Source organism: Typha latifolia, chromosome 6 (assembly GCF_019914945.1).
Source record: "Typha latifolia isolate L0001 chromosome 6, TyphaL0001v2, whole genome shotgun sequence".
Classification (NCBI taxonomy): Eukaryota; Viridiplantae; Streptophyta; class Magnoliopsida; order Poales; family Typhaceae; genus Typha; species Typha latifolia.
This window is the reverse complement of record NC_133091.1, coordinates 13,949,893-13,965,127: the sequence shown is the minus strand read 5'-3', so window position 1 is coordinate 13,965,127 and position 15,235 is coordinate 13,949,893. Positions and strand designations below refer to the sequence as shown.

At 37.1% G+C, this 15,235-nt stretch overlaps 2 protein-coding genes across 3 annotated transcripts; both read right to left on the bottom strand.

Moving 5' to 3' along the window:
• Nucleotides 1-189: 189 nt before the first annotated feature.
• Nucleotides 190-4,882, bottom strand: LOC140790513 (type I inositol polyphosphate 5-phosphatase 8). Of its 2 annotated transcripts, XM_073140623.1 has the most exons (11): nucleotides 4,561-4,882; nucleotides 3,926-3,990; nucleotides 3,757-3,832; nucleotides 3,594-3,677; nucleotides 3,373-3,466; nucleotides 3,151-3,258; nucleotides 2,268-2,742; nucleotides 1,967-2,166; nucleotides 1,736-1,844; nucleotides 1,485-1,633; nucleotides 190-1,079 (listed from the first exon to the last, which is right to left on the bottom strand). In XM_073140623.1, the coding sequence occupies exons 2-11, from the start codon at nucleotides 3,956-3,958 to the stop codon at nucleotides 773-775; spliced, it is 1,635 nt and encodes a 544-aa protein (XP_072996724.1). In that variant the 5' UTR covers nucleotides 3,959-3,990; nucleotides 4,561-4,882; the 3' UTR covers nucleotides 190-772. The 2 variants fall into 2 exon arrangements, with proteins under 2 accessions (XP_072996724.1, XP_072996722.1); XM_073140621.1 differs by lacking the exon at nucleotides 4,561-4,882 and having other exon boundaries at nucleotides 3,926-4,221.
• A 3,733-nt stretch (nucleotides 4,883-8,615) lies between these two features.
• On the bottom strand, nucleotides 8,616-9,170 carry LOC140791195 (uncharacterized). Its single transcript, XM_073141609.1, has one exon. It carries the CDS (start codon nucleotides 9,168-9,170, stop codon nucleotides 8,616-8,618), a length of 555 nt encoding a protein of 184 aa, XP_072997710.1.
• Between the last annotated feature and the right edge of the window lie 6,065 nt (nucleotides 9,171-15,235).

Sequence of the window (15,235 nt, the reverse complement as noted above, 5' to 3'; positions counted from 1 at the left end):
GATCTCATGAATTATGTCAAAAAACAAAAAAAAAAACAAAATTAAAGATTTGCTCTATTCTATCTCTATGGATTGAATCATAAATTTCATATCAGGCGCCAGTTTATGGCCTCTTTTCTATCTCTACGAATATTTACATCTTGTAGATTGGCCCACTCTCCCTCAACTTGTATTAGAATGTTGCAATGCTTGAATCTTATAAGACAATTTGAATTAGATGACAGAATAAAGAACAAAAAGAAGTATGCTGCTGCTACAGCTGCAGCTTTCTCTCCCTTGCCCCAAAATAAGAAAACTACAAGGGGGGGAAAAAGTGCCATACAAATTGTAAACATCTGAGCCCCCTCCTCATTACAATCATTACACTTCCCTTTGATCCCTGACTTCAAGAACTCTCTCCCTTCTTGTTCCCCATGGCTTTCTCAGCTCAACCATGTGATCAAAGGCTGCAAAGCTACCATTTGAAGGCTGCTCCACTTAGCATGCATCTGTACAATAGCTGTTAGTTAACAGAAATTAATCACACTCCAAGTAGAAGGAAACAAGAAGTTCTTGTTGTTTAGTTGCAGGCTGCAGCTCCTCTTTCTTTTCCTTTTCTCCTTTTCTCCTTTTTCCTTTTTCTTTTCCCTTTTATGGGGATTGTGAAAGCTTGTCTTTTTTCTTCTCTTTCTCATTCCATTTGTTAGTTTTCTAAGAAAATAAAGATCACAATCAAAAAATTGTTGCTGTTTTTGGATTAAACATTTCCAGAAAGGGGAATGTAGGCTTTTGTTCAGAATCTGGAGGCATTGAGACAGCTCTGTGTTCTTGTCAGGAGGAACATCTCCTCCGCCTGCACTTTGCTGTATGATGAGTTACAGGCGTTGCTGCTACTGCTATTATAATTATTCGCCGCCGCTACCGAGGCGGTCGAAGTGGGACCGGCTGCGACTGCAACCGGCCCGCGGTTGTAGTCGTCATGGTCGTCGAGTTGCACTGCGAAGAGAGAGTACACCGGCCGGTGGTCGGAGAAGCGGCATTCTCCGCGAACATACCACATTTGCTTCATCCCCTTCCCTCTCCACAATATCCGATCGCACCTGCGAATGCGAATTAAACCAAATTGTTTATAACTTTATATACATATAATTAGAGCATCTGGGTCATTTAAAATGAAGCATGTGGCTTCCTGCTACAGTCCATTGCTTCATAGATACTTAACCCATTACTTATATATATATATATATATAAATATATAATTACGAGAGGTCGGCAAGTTTGTGGTGATATGAACTCGATACAAAGAGCAAAGAGATCATGCTCTACTAGTAAAAGACTGCAAGAAAAAATGATGCCATTGAGAAGCATGTGTGCTGCATTCCCGGCAAAAGGGTTATCATGGATTCCTCATCCTTTGGCTAGATCTAACTTAATTATGAACTAGTCATAGAGTTTGCCAAAGTAATTAAAGAGGTAGATTAGAGAGAGAGGCCTTAGTTAATTACCAAGCGGGATTTCTCTTCTTTTCTCTTGATTTTGCCGGATTAACGGCGTAAACGTCGGAATTAGCGAGGTATTTGTAAGTAGGAGGGAAATATATCTTCCCTTCTTCCCATCCTGTAAACACTCGCCCAGCTCTTTGCTCCATTCGAAGCTGCAGCAAGAGTTAGTCCAGTTAGTCCAGTCTCATTAATTTGCCAATTATTAATTAGTACCTGATAAGAATAAATATAACTAATTAGATAACATCCACTACCTGATCCTTCTCTAACAATGCTTGCCAGTCATTCTTCTGCAGCAGCTCATGCGTGTCGCTGCAAGTGGCTGCCAGTCGATAGTTCAGATCCCCAAGCCATATGACTTTGCTGCATATTGGATAATATTCTTTTTACTTAGCAATTCAAACCTCAAAATATATATATGTATATATCCAAAAATTTGTATCTATTTTTATGGAATAAGAAATTAAAAATGATAAAAGACTTACTCATGCTGCAGAATGGTCTCCGGCGATAGCGCCGCCGGGCGAGAGAACCTATGGGACTGCAAAAACCTCGTCCTCTTCAAGATCTCGACGACGTCGGCATTCCTCCGGACCTCGTCGCCGTCCTTCTCCCCGGACGCCAAGTGCGTGCAAACGAAGCAGAACGTCGTCCTCCTCAATGTCATGCTGATCGAGATCGATCCCTACACTCAAAACTCATGCACATATAAGGAAACCATGCACGAGTTTTCCCTACAAACGTATAGGAGGAGCATTCTGGGAAGAGACTCGATCGAGAATGTACCTTATTTCCCATGTATCCCATAATGCCCCTCCCCACGCACGAGACTTTGAGGCTGGTCACGTGCCGCATCAGCCCCGCCCGGACCCACACGCATAGGAAGATCCCCACCATCTGCTTGCTCGCCGCCAAGCAGTACCCTCCTCGGCGGCGGGCCGCCGAGGAGGAGGAGGACGGCCAGCAGTCCGGCGATTCCTCCCCGCTGCTCGTATCGGGGTTCGATCCCGTCGGCTCGCCTTCCTCTTCCTCGTCCGCTAACTCCTCTTCCTCCTCCTCCTCCATCGCGAGGAGATCCGAGAAGCTAACCCTCGGCTTCTGACTCGGCTCCGTGGCATTCTCGTAATTCCGTCCGACCTTGGGTCCTTTCGTTGTGCATGTGTTGAGGGCCTGGCGAACCAGATTGAGCCACCTGTAAGCGGGCCCCTTGTCCTCCGCTCCCAAGACGTTTCCGGCATTTAACGGCACGATCTCCTGGAACCTGAACCAGTCCGAGGACGTCGTTATTTTACGAAACTGCCATCGTCCCCACTTGTCCCTTTTATGGCTAAATTAAGTATCCAGTGGCACCGAATGGAGACTAGAGCTCGTAAATAATTAACAAAATCTTTTGAAATAGAATAAATAATAATTAAACCCCAGATTACTATTTATAGAGTCATTTTCCTTATATATGGCCATCACAAGGAATTAATTAACATCTAATCATTACAAGCTCCCGCTCCCAAAGCGAAGCGAGGGAATAATCATGATTATTAACATCACCAAAGCTCAATCTCAAATTATAGCCATAGAGCTACAGCTAAGAGAGCTATATATAATTAGTTAAATTAACTAATGGTTTAGTGTAATTTTCTAGAGATTTTATTAGGTATTAGTAAAAACGTACCCGAGAACATAGATATCGGCCGGAGAAGGCGTGCTCATAAGCCAGTCTTTAAGGTTGATTCCCCCGTGAGGGGCACGCCCTCCCACGTTCCACGTCCCCACGAACATCCTACTCGCACCATCATTAACCACAAACCCAGGAGATTAATTAACGTCTTAATGATGATTAAAAGATTAATCATAGGTCACAACCCCCAATATATTCTTCCGGACTATTAATTACCCGAGTTTTTTAGGAACGGGAGAAGAAGACGTTGGTGGATCGGAACCTAACCGAGGTGGTTTAAGGTTCTCAGAGCTCTCGACTAACCACCCACCTGTAATTAAGCACCCGGAGAAGAATATTAATAATAATAATTAGCAACACTAATCCATGTTTAAGTACCCATCTCCTTCCATAAATGCCTCATTTGTTAATAGTACAGTGGCAGTTAAAGAGAGTACCCGAAATATCCCTTCGCATGAGAAGGCTGCCGTCCTTATCCGAGCAGCTCTTACGCCTCTCCTGAACTCCTGCGAACACTTCTCCTGCTCGAATTTGAAACAAAGTTAGGTGCTAAATTGCAAAGTATAATTTTGATCAAAGAGAAGTTGTTGTTGTTCTCACTGCTGCAGTCGGAGTGGAACTCGCCATTCTTCAAGTTTAGCCATTTCTTCACCACCGTCTTCGGCCAAGAAGAAGTCTGCAAGAAAAGGGGAGGGAAATTGCAATAAACAAAATTATGTGGTTTTTTTTTTGCAAAAGAGTCCAATTTGTGAGACAAAAAAGGTCTCACCTTGGGAATAGGAGGAGGAGGTTCTCTTCTCATGCTTGCAATTGACTCCTGGTAATGCCGTCGAGCTGTTGAATGGAACAGAGCAGAGCATTAGGTGATTATAGAGAAGTTTGGGGGAAAGGAGAGGAAGGAAAAGCTCCTTTTTATGCGATTCATTTATTGCAGAAAGAGGAGGAAAGTGTGGAAAAGTTTGATAAATTTTAATTAGGATGAATCCCTTTCTCTACACCGCTAATGCTTTGCTAAGCTGGACAAGGAAAAGGTGGTAGGAGAAAGAAATGGACACGAGATATCATATCGCTATATGCTTTTCTTATGGGCTTAGAAGGTGAATAAAAAAAGATTCAACCTTTCGTCCTCTCCAAGCTCTTATATATATATATATATATATACCAACAATATCAAATACCCATATTTGGATCGGAATGGAGTCTTTTAGATCCAAAAAGGGGAAGGCAGCCCAATGAGATTTGAACGAGATCTTAGCGAGCAATGCGAAAGAGAAGAACCCCAATGAAGAAATCCCAAAAGTAGCACCAAAAAGGTCCGACCTTTTTCCCATGGAAGACCAAACAAGAGCAGAGCATTCAATATGAGGGAGCAGAGGAAGAGAGACCCAAGTTGGGTTAGCTTACCTTCTCGCCTCTTGGCTTCTTCTCTCCTCCTTTTCCCTGTGCTTGGGAGCAATCCAAGAATGGCTAATGTGAACAAGAAGAGAGACAGACAGGGGAAGGGAAGAGTGGATGGAGGATAAAGCTTGGAGAGGAGGGCCGGGTAATGGCTTAATAGAGCGAAGGAGAGAGAAAAGGGTAAGGTGTGGTGGTAGGGACAGAGCTCTCCTTCTTCATGTGACGGCTACTTTGCCTCTCTCTCTCTCTCTCTCTCTCAAACTTTCTCTCTGTAGAACTATTCTCTCTCTCTAGGAATTTCTTTAATTTCGGTCAAAAATGGTCCCTCTGGAATCCGGGAGGGTACACTGCTATGAAGATGGAAGCGGGCCCATGTTTTTTTTTCCTATGCTTTGGATCTATCAAAAAGTTAAATAAGAGAGAGAGAGAGAGAGAGAGAGAGAGAGAGAGAGAGAGAGAGAGAGAGAGAGAGATTATATATGTGTAACGAAATCTAAAAGGGAGATAAAATAGTTTGGGTGATGGACAAGAAAATTATATCGACAAATTTGCACAAAAAATACATCTGTTTTTAATGCATTTTTCTCAATGAAAATATTTATAGTTTCTTCCTTCTTAATTATATATTTATTTTTCATATTTAGCAATTAAAAGATGTATTACAATTTAATACGAGCTAGATACACAATAATCACATGCAATTGCCGGCTATAGTAATATCGATATAATCTTATTAACTTTTTCTATTCAATTTTTAGTATAATTTTAATTTTTTTTCTTATGTACTCAAACAACACACTAGCGTGTATCTGACGGCGTGCTGAGAGAGTGACATTGGATGAATACGATATAAGAGTATTTAATCATCAAAAAGTGAGAAATTATTGATGGAATTGGACGGCCGAGATCAGACTAGCCAACGCATCAAAGAAGTAAAATCCAATCCATCTGCTTCTTAATTCATTAATAAGTCAGTAGTACACAGCTGTTGAATAAGACCTAGCGATGATGAGGGAATATGGACCGTCCATCTGGACGGGCCCCACGTTCTTTAAGATTGTTTGGACCGTCCATTTCATCCCAGCCATTTGGCGGCTAAAACCGTTTAACACTAACAGCCATTAGAAGTAGCAAATTAATTAGCATAGCCACTGGTTTTAACTTAAAACCTTTTAGTTGACAATGACATAAAAATTAGATCTTAATAGCAATCTTAATCTAATAAAACTGCAAATTGGCTAGAGAATCTAGAAAAGAAATCAGGGATACTGAGTGTACCTGGGGATGATCTTACCCTCTTTTGCTTCTTTATATATTTTCTTTTTCTTAAAAAGTCTTTGGTGAAGAGATCTATCTAAGAAGACATCAATATGGCTTTAGAATGGAATAATAAGTCAAACTCGTTGAGATAGAATCACTTCATTTCATAGTAAAGAATGGTCCTTAACAATTCAACTCAATGAAAAAGCCATGGAAGAAGAGCCATAAGTTTGATGCTTAGAGTTTAGATACTTTGATTCTTCTCCATCTTCCACATGGGAATTTAATTTAAACTCTGCCGATTAAGAGTTGCTTAGTATAATTCAAAATTTCACATGCATGCATTCCAATGATTTGCCCACTACTCCATCACTACAAATTGTTCATGATCTTTTAGTGGGTGTTTTAAAAAATATATATGTTCCATGATTAATTAACATCCAAATTAATTAGAGTTTGCATGCCTTAAACTAGCATGATTTGTTTGATGAATATCATATGTAATTCTTCACTATTATGATCAATATAACTCAAAAACAAAAGAAAGTGATGATAAATATGATATAAAATTAGTGGTCCCATTATTTTATGAGATTTATTTTATTAATTTCTTGGCAACACGTGGCGGTGTTTTATAATAGAAGGTTAGCATAAATAAATATTAGATTAAGAGATCCAACTATTACTCCTTTAATTAGATTAGTGGATTAGGGTGGCATGCCCTTTATCATATGCTCCAATTGTAAACAAGGAAGGAGGATGGGGAGTCTTCCCTAATAATTTGTGCTATAAGATTGCATGATCTCTAATCAAGAACCTTTCCCTAGATTTTATTGTTAATTTTTCTAAGTTAGTTAGTGATCTCGTCGTGGCAAATTAATAATGTTTTGAGACTAGAACATTTATATAGTTAATTGTATGAAACAATTTTCCCTATTATGAATAAAATTAAGAAGGCAAATTAACCCTTAATATTATTTGCAGTGATGAAATCACACACTAAATTAAAGAAAGATTTGATAGTGGAGATTAGTTTTTTATTTACCCTTTTGATTGAAAAAATATATATAAATATAATTGTAGTAGCTATTAAGATGATCCAATTAGTATGATGAGTTTTTGCTTAAGGAGTCAAACTAATACCTCTGTCTAGTTATCTCTAGGCCTTCTTAAGAGTTAAGAAACTACTAACAAATTGTTAATTAGTAATTTAATGTAGATATTTTTAAAGCATGACGATAGCTTGAGGGGAATTATTACAAGTAGTTCGATTCGACCAGTGTGGTGCATTGGGTGGCTTAATGAAGACATTGATAGTACTTTTCCATACTTTAAAAAAATAAGGATTAGTGTGATTCACACTAGAAGACAATGAAAACGAAATTAATTAGTGAGATAACAGTGGATCACTATCTAATGACATCTAGTACATTGTCGAATTTGCGGAAAACGAGGCTCTGATCCACCGTCCGACGAATCGGTTGATGAGATCCTAGGTTTGAAAAACATTTGAGTACCAATACCATAGATGCTTGCTTCTTAGAAATATTGTTTCTATTCTTTTTAATTCTCTTTTGCATCTTTAATTTTATTGTTAATCTTTTTATTATATATACGAAGCTTTGATCGAGATTTAATCCCAAACTCTTTTCTATAAGCATTTTTAAGGGCACTACATAATCCCCTAATGCATTAGCCATTAAGGCCCAGCCCAATCTAAAGGAGAGCCCTGGAATTGGCCCAATCTTGCAACATTTAATCATTTAATCATTTAATCCCTCCCAAGTATATATTTGCTAGCAAACCTACTCAAACGGCCAAGCACACCTGTGCTCGGCCCGGTTTGGACCGGACTAAGCTCGGCCTAGACCCGATTTAGGCTTGGTCCAGCCTGGATCCCGCCCATATTGTTACTCTGTACCGTTTTACATTTTTTAAAATTCAACTCTTCCATCGGTGATTGGCCCAACCGATATGTACAATATCGCCTTAATTTTTTTTTAACATATTAGTTTTTTAGAAAAAAAAATAATGGTAAATTTTTTTCTAAAAGTTCACAAGTGGAGCCTAGCCTGGCCAGCCCGCTCTCTCATGGGCCGACATATGATAACGAACTCGGCCCGATCCGCCTGATGATCACGTCTATTTGTTAGGCAATTAACAAACTTTATTGCCTTCACAAAAAATATAAGTAATTTTATAAAAAATTATATTTTCAGAGAAGAAGGTGGATTAATATCCGAAATAGTTTGAATGTCCCAGGTAGAATAAGTGGATACATTCAGCACATCGGCCAGCAGTAATGAGTTCGTTTTAATCCATAGCCAATGAACGATCATAGTTTTCATAGGAGAGGGCAACAAAACCCACTCATGGAAGAAAACTTAATCTACCACAATGGATATTAATCTTAGAAATCTAAATTTACTATGAGCTCCTTAATTGACTTTTGATGCCTTTCCCATCTCTTTTTGGTAATTTAAAGGAGAAAAATAAATCCTCCTCGTCTTTGCTAAAGCTTTGAAAAGATGAAGAACAATTGATCATAAAAATTGCATAATAATTATCACAATTCTCTTCTATAAATAGTTAAATACAATTACATAATTACATTTACCAAAACTGTCGCTCTAATTACCAATTACCAGGAGCAGTCATAAAAATAATAATAAAAACTCCATGGCTATATGCAACACCATTAACAAACCCACAAACATTCTTTTAAAAAAAAATAATCCAAATTCACAACATCAAATTTGCCACAGAAAAAAAAAAAAAAAAGAAGAAGAGAAAACTTCAAATCAATGGAAACAATCCACCACTAATGGTCCTTTGTCCATGAACTCGAACGTCTTGAATCCCACCTTCCGGCACTCGACCACCTCCTCCTCCGGCGGCGGCGAGAGGTTCAAATCCAACCACGCCTCCCTCTTGGAGATCTCCTCCTCATCCTTGGCGGTGTTACACTTCTGCTCTCCAAGCACTACTACTCCGTGCCGGAACCCCTCGGTGGCGGCGCGGTGGCGCCGCATGTGCCCGCCGAGGGCCTGGCCGATGGCGAACTCGAGGCCGCAGACGGAGCACTCGTGCACCTTCGGCTTAGCCAGCGCCTGGTCGCCGCCGTCCGCCGCGAGGCGCGGCTTCTTGTGGCTGGCGCGGTGGCCGCCGAGGGCCTGGAAGGAGGGGAACTCGCGGCTGCACGTCTTGCACGCGAAGACCCTCGTCGGCGACGAAGACCGGCTTCCCCCGTCATCCACGCCGTCCCCGCCGCGGGAGAGGAGGATGAGTACGCTCGCCATGGTCTTGACGCTGTCCGCCATCTCAACGCCTTCCTCCACGAGCCTAAACCTCTTCATCCCTTACACCCACTACCAACTTATCCAGAAACAGGAGGCGGATAAGCGCGAATATCGAAGCAAGGAGAGGAGATTTATACTTATATATCAATATACTTAGAGGAGGAGATGAAAGCTAATGAATGGAAGAAGGTAGGTGGTGAAGGGGTGAGTATTTATATCTCTCTATCTAGAGATGTTTTATTATTCTGTTGGTTTTATGATCTCTATACTAATACTACTACTACTACGGAATTAGTCTCTCTTTTCTTTTCTTTTGATCCTATTGGAATATTCTTTGAAATATGATAAATTATCTTAGATAATGTTGTTGTTGTTGTAAACTAAACTATGAAATATGACAACTTTTGCTACAATTTGTACTCCACTTTGCAAGTGTAAAAGCTCTCTTTCGCAAAGTAGGCGTTGACCTCCTTTAGTATATGTATATATATATTAGCTGCTATTAGTTTATCTCTTTATTTTATTTTTGTTCACTGTCTCTCTCTCTCTCAAGTTGACTTTTTTTTTTTTTTAAATTTTTTTGTCTCTCTTGACAAGGAAAACGAAGGAGAGGATTACACGTTTTGAGGGAATTTAATCTGTACATTATTCTGGTGTGTGTGTGTGTGTGTGTGTGTGTGTGTGTGTGTGTGTTCTTTGTTCTTATTATTTTTTGGGGGTTGACTTTTCTGCAATCTCCTCCGGCGTGTATTAAAAATCGTGCGGCATTGGAGCCGCAAAACGGAAAGTCAAAAGGAGATGTGCTTATGGGATTTGTACTTGGAAATTAGCGAGGATGAATCTCGTAAGCTAGTGGTGCTGCTGCTGTTCGTAAGATGGGACCCACATGTTAATTTTAACGCATGCCCACCAACCAAATTGCGACACCTCGTTGTCATTAATCCCTACAGAAGATTAATTAAAACAATAGCTTTAATCACTAGCACGAACTCAAACGATCCACCCAAAAATTATTTTTAATTTTTTTTTTTATCAAACTTTTCTTACATATATGCAAAAACTCGACTCAAAAATCAACCGGGTTGAGTCAAGTTTGAGACTAGTATATTAAGCCTCTATGATACCATGTAATTAAATGTATAATTACTAATACTCTTGCTAAGTTTCCACTAATTACTCGGATTATAAAAATGTAATTGAATCTTAGTAGTAATAGTAGTAGAAATAGAGAAAGACGTATGCAATGACGCATTCTATACAAATGAGCTACCTCTCATGAAATGGTATCAAGATGCTTATGGTACCTCATATATATATATATATATATATATATATATATATATATATATATATATATATATATATATATATATATATCTATATGATTCATTAGTGCAAAAAAAATGATCCCTTCCAAGTTGATAATTATTTTTTGTCAACCTAATGAGAAAAATTAATTACAAATAAATCCGCGTTAGGTTCCGCTGATTTGTGTAGTTAGAGCAGTATCATTGGTGCTAGTTTTCTTCTTCTTCTTCTTCTTCTTTTAGGGCATATTTTTATTAGTCAATCTTGACTAATTATTATTCATTTATTTACTTATTTTTGCTTTAGTCTACTATATTTTAAATATCAATATATATCACATATGAGTAGAATAAGATAAATGTCCCTTTTTGCTGACTAAATTAACTTAAGATTACAGCTTCTAATCTCCACAAAGCTACCGAATTAGATATCTGTTTAAAGGATTTATCTATGGATGCTTGGTCCACTTAACTACTTCAGAATGATGTGGATTAATGTATAAATTGCAATAATATATAGAGGAATGGAAAAGAAGCAAACTATACGAGTCATAAATAAATAAAAATGTCGTTATTATATTAATTTGACTTCAAGTTATTGGTTATTGGTTTTAGAATTCGAATCTATGATCTCTTAGATGCAAAGAATGAGTTTTACCGGCAAAATTATCTAAAAGTATCAACAATATAAAATGCAAAAATCATCGTTCTCTAACCGCTTAAGTGTTGAAATATAAACTAAAGCTTAAGCTTTTAAAATAATTAGTAAGTAAGCGTGCTATTAGAGCATATTTAGGTCTTAAGTTCAAATCTTGTCATTTCTACATATTGTTTAGAATTATAAAAATCTTCCTCCATTTAAGTCGAACTATTATCCTTAAAGTTTTTATGCAATTAATCACTGAGTTAACATCATATTAGAATAGAGGTTCTGAGTTCAAATTCTGTTAGCAAAGTAATCTCGACGCCTTTATCCCAAGTCTTTACCGAGTAGTATTTTGTTGAGAAAGACTTGGCTTTTATTTTATTTTTTGGATTAAAGGTTGTTAATGGAATCAGAAGTAACCTATAAGAAAGCAAAGAGGAGAACTTTTCTCTATCTTTTTAATTATTCTAAGACTAAAACTACGACGGTTTTCTTTCACAGCTTCTGCGGCTGTTCGACCAATCGTTGATGCTTCTCCAATTCTTTTTAGATTTATTTTAGTATTAATTTATGGTATCTTTTAGAATAGACAACGTTCTTGTCTTAACAACTCAGATACTTAATCATTTAACTTAGTTAGCAATTAGCATAACTAATCGTAAACCAGGGAGCGAGGATTCGATGCAATGTCAACGCTACGGATAGCAAGTTATTCTAATTATGTTCGTTAGTCAATAGGAAGGAGATGGAAGAAATCTTTGATAATTTATAATTTGGGTTTAAACGGGCCTAATTGGGCCCAAACCTGTGCAATTTTACTATATGCATCGTTATCTATGCGGGCTCACTTGGACCAAACCTATCGAAATCTCTACAAGAAAGAGTTGCATGGGCCGACCCTGCTATACGTCGGCACGGGTGCCTCATTGAATGCATCCTAATTTATCGATCACATACATCTAATAACTCCATATATTTTTTTTTGAGTGTTATCTATCGGATGCTCAACATTGACGGTAAGTTGCATCCTTCGTGTAGTTGAATGCAAATTTGTATACATCGGCAAAGGTGCCACGTCGAATGCATCTTAATGTATCAATTACATGCATCCGGCAACCTCATATATTTCTTTTCGAGTGTTATTAGATGCGCACCATTGATGCTCTGTTATATCCACGGTGTAGTTGAATGCTACAAAAAAGAAAAAAGAAAAAGAAAAAGGTGAAGTGAGCCAAATATTTATAATACGACCTATTTAAGTTATATACCTAATATTTTTCTCATCCAAAATTAGGGAGAAAAAGAAAGAAAAATTGGGTAAGATAAGTGGTAAATTTTCAAGAAAAATAGGAGAATGCCGCTTATAAGTTCCTTCAAATTTTAAGGTAATAGGAAATTCATTTCATTCAGTGGAGAATATTTGATGAATAGTAGATAAGATGTGGTCTGATTTCCTTCAGGCTCTCATCTGTTATTCCAACAGGGGAGTATTGACTTAATGGCTGGGGAATAGTTCGTGAGGGCAAATACTGCACTCCAAAAACAGTTCAAACTGTAAGTAGATGGTGCAAATTTGACTTGGAAATTTTTCTTTTATTTTTGACATAATCATATCTTTCTCATTCAATGTTTAAATAATTAACTTTTACATTCTATATGTATCATCTTTTTCTACGAAATATTTGAATTATTCTAACAATTTTTCTTTCAACAAAAGTGTTAATTGTATCCGTGTTTTATTTGAAAAAAATATTGATCCGATTAGTGTTTGATTTTTGATCGGATAAAACACTTAATAAGTTAATGTTTTATTTAAGGAAATAAACTCTTATTTCGCTAAATAAATTTAAAAACAGATCTCATTCATCATTTGACCAATAAGGTTATTATATCCTAAATTTAGTAAAGCAAATCCTTTAATTTTGAGGAGCAAAAGGTTCCAAGAAACCCTTTTCATGGCGAAGAACAAAACAAACATTAGTAATAGTAATAATAATAATAATAACAATGCTATCATTATTATTTATCAATATACAAAACTAAATAAAATTATCTCATCACCGACTATAAGGAATAGTAGTACCTCTCCAATGCTTTATGATCAAAATCTATTTAATTTGATCTTAATTGGTGACATATATAAGGCAAAGTGATCTCATGGATCCAAACAAAACTATAATGAAAAAGAAAAGAACAAGAAAAACGAAAGGAAAGGAAAAAAGGACCAATGAGATAGAGAATTGGTGAGCTACAAGAATTTTTTTTTATTTTTTATTTTTAAAAAAAAAGTAGGAGGTACAGAAGATAAATTTCCCAAGTGGGCTTTCCAGGAATTAGTGCTATCCACCTCATTTTATTTTTGGCATTTTGCTACTCTGGACTTTTATGAATATTTATCTTAAATTATTTCTCGAGGTGCTTGTTTGAGACCATAGTCGTATCTAATGCATCATCATCACCGGTTTTTAGTACAATTGCTAAGTATTGTTTAGTCTTCAGATTAGTGTTTAATATTGCCGGCTAGTTTGCCACTTTCATCGAGGATAATGATAATAAACCCTACTAACGTAAGATAAAGAGAGAGATAATAAATAAATAACCTCCTAATTTAGTCTCCTTGTGGTGGCAATAGGACCACATAAGATTGGTTCCAAGATTGTGATGTAGATATATCATATGTATGTGTTATTGCCAAGCACTGTTGATACTAATTTGCCTCACTTTCTCATGCATAAGGAATCTTTCACCTATGCAGAGAGTTAGCAAGTCAATGATGTTGCTCTTATTCCATGTGATTTTAATTGCTCCGTTCTCTAAAAGCTTAAGCCGATAGAAAAATAAATACAAACAATCAAAGTTTTGTTATGTCAATAAAATCATTTATTCGGGTGATGGCTTTTAAATATAAGGCGATTTTAGGTTCAGCGACTTATATAAAAATTTAAAATTTGGTAAGTAAATTATAAATTCTGCCTCCCTTTGGGGTCCCCTCTCGTCCTCTCTCCATTTCTACCTACTAGGTCCTGTTGGAAGTGAGCGTCCGTTCTAGCACGTCTACGGAAAACAATCAACCACCTCCTAAACCTGCTTTGGTGGGTCTTTTGAAATAACTGTAATCTGCAAATCTTCGAGAAAGAAGATGCGGCGCCAAATCTTTTGATGAATTACTCTTTTTGCCTATTTCGCTAGAAGCCCTCATCACCTCGGATCTCTGAATCTCGAATAGGCTTCGACATCTTTGCCCCCTTTTTAGGAAAAAAAGAGAGTAAACTATTAAATTCTTAGGGGAGAAGATTTAAGTCTTTTTCTCATTCAACTCAGCGGCCTTCAAATATAAAATGTTGAATAAGAAATCGATTTATATGAAAAAAAATTCCTCGCTTTTCGATTCAATAATTTAATTTCATATCTAAGTTTTAAAATGAATTAGAGAAAGTTAAAAAAAAAAATGGTGGCAGACTTAAAATTGACAAAAACTCCCAACACATTGCGAGCTATATGATATGAATCATTGGCTTTAGAAATTTAGTGCTGATGTACGGTTGTTGATGTGGTGTTCATGTCAGTGGTCACATCGAGATTCCCACATCGCTCACTTCCAGGATGATAGAGATTAGATTGAGTGGAGACAACTGTACAAGATAGAGGGATAGATAGATAGATACTAGTGATGGATAAAAGTGATAGATAGATGGTGTGTTGCATTTCCCATTCAGGACGCAGCTTCCTCTGCTTCTAGAAAAGCTTATTATGTATTACATCTTACTAAGAAGCCAACACCTGAAGAGCAACTAAGTCAACTGAGATTGGATCTAAGAATCTATGACATAAAAGTGGTAAGAATAGCAAGTAATCTGCCACACAGATCTATTCATTCTTGTGTCAATCTAATCCAACTTCTCTTTCTTTCTCTTGTCACATTAATACTACAAATTAGAATAATCCTATGTTTGTAAAAAATATTATACATATATATATATATTATTGATTTGTTCCTTAATAATTTAAGTTTCTATGTCGACCTGTTACCTAATAGCTAAGTTTTAGAGTAAATTGATTAATTATTGATTAACTAGTAAAGAGAAAAGCCCTAATGACTCGTTAAGGAAGTGAAGTATATTTTGGTTAGCTTTCAAACTAAAAATGGATTGGAAGAAATGTGGAACGTT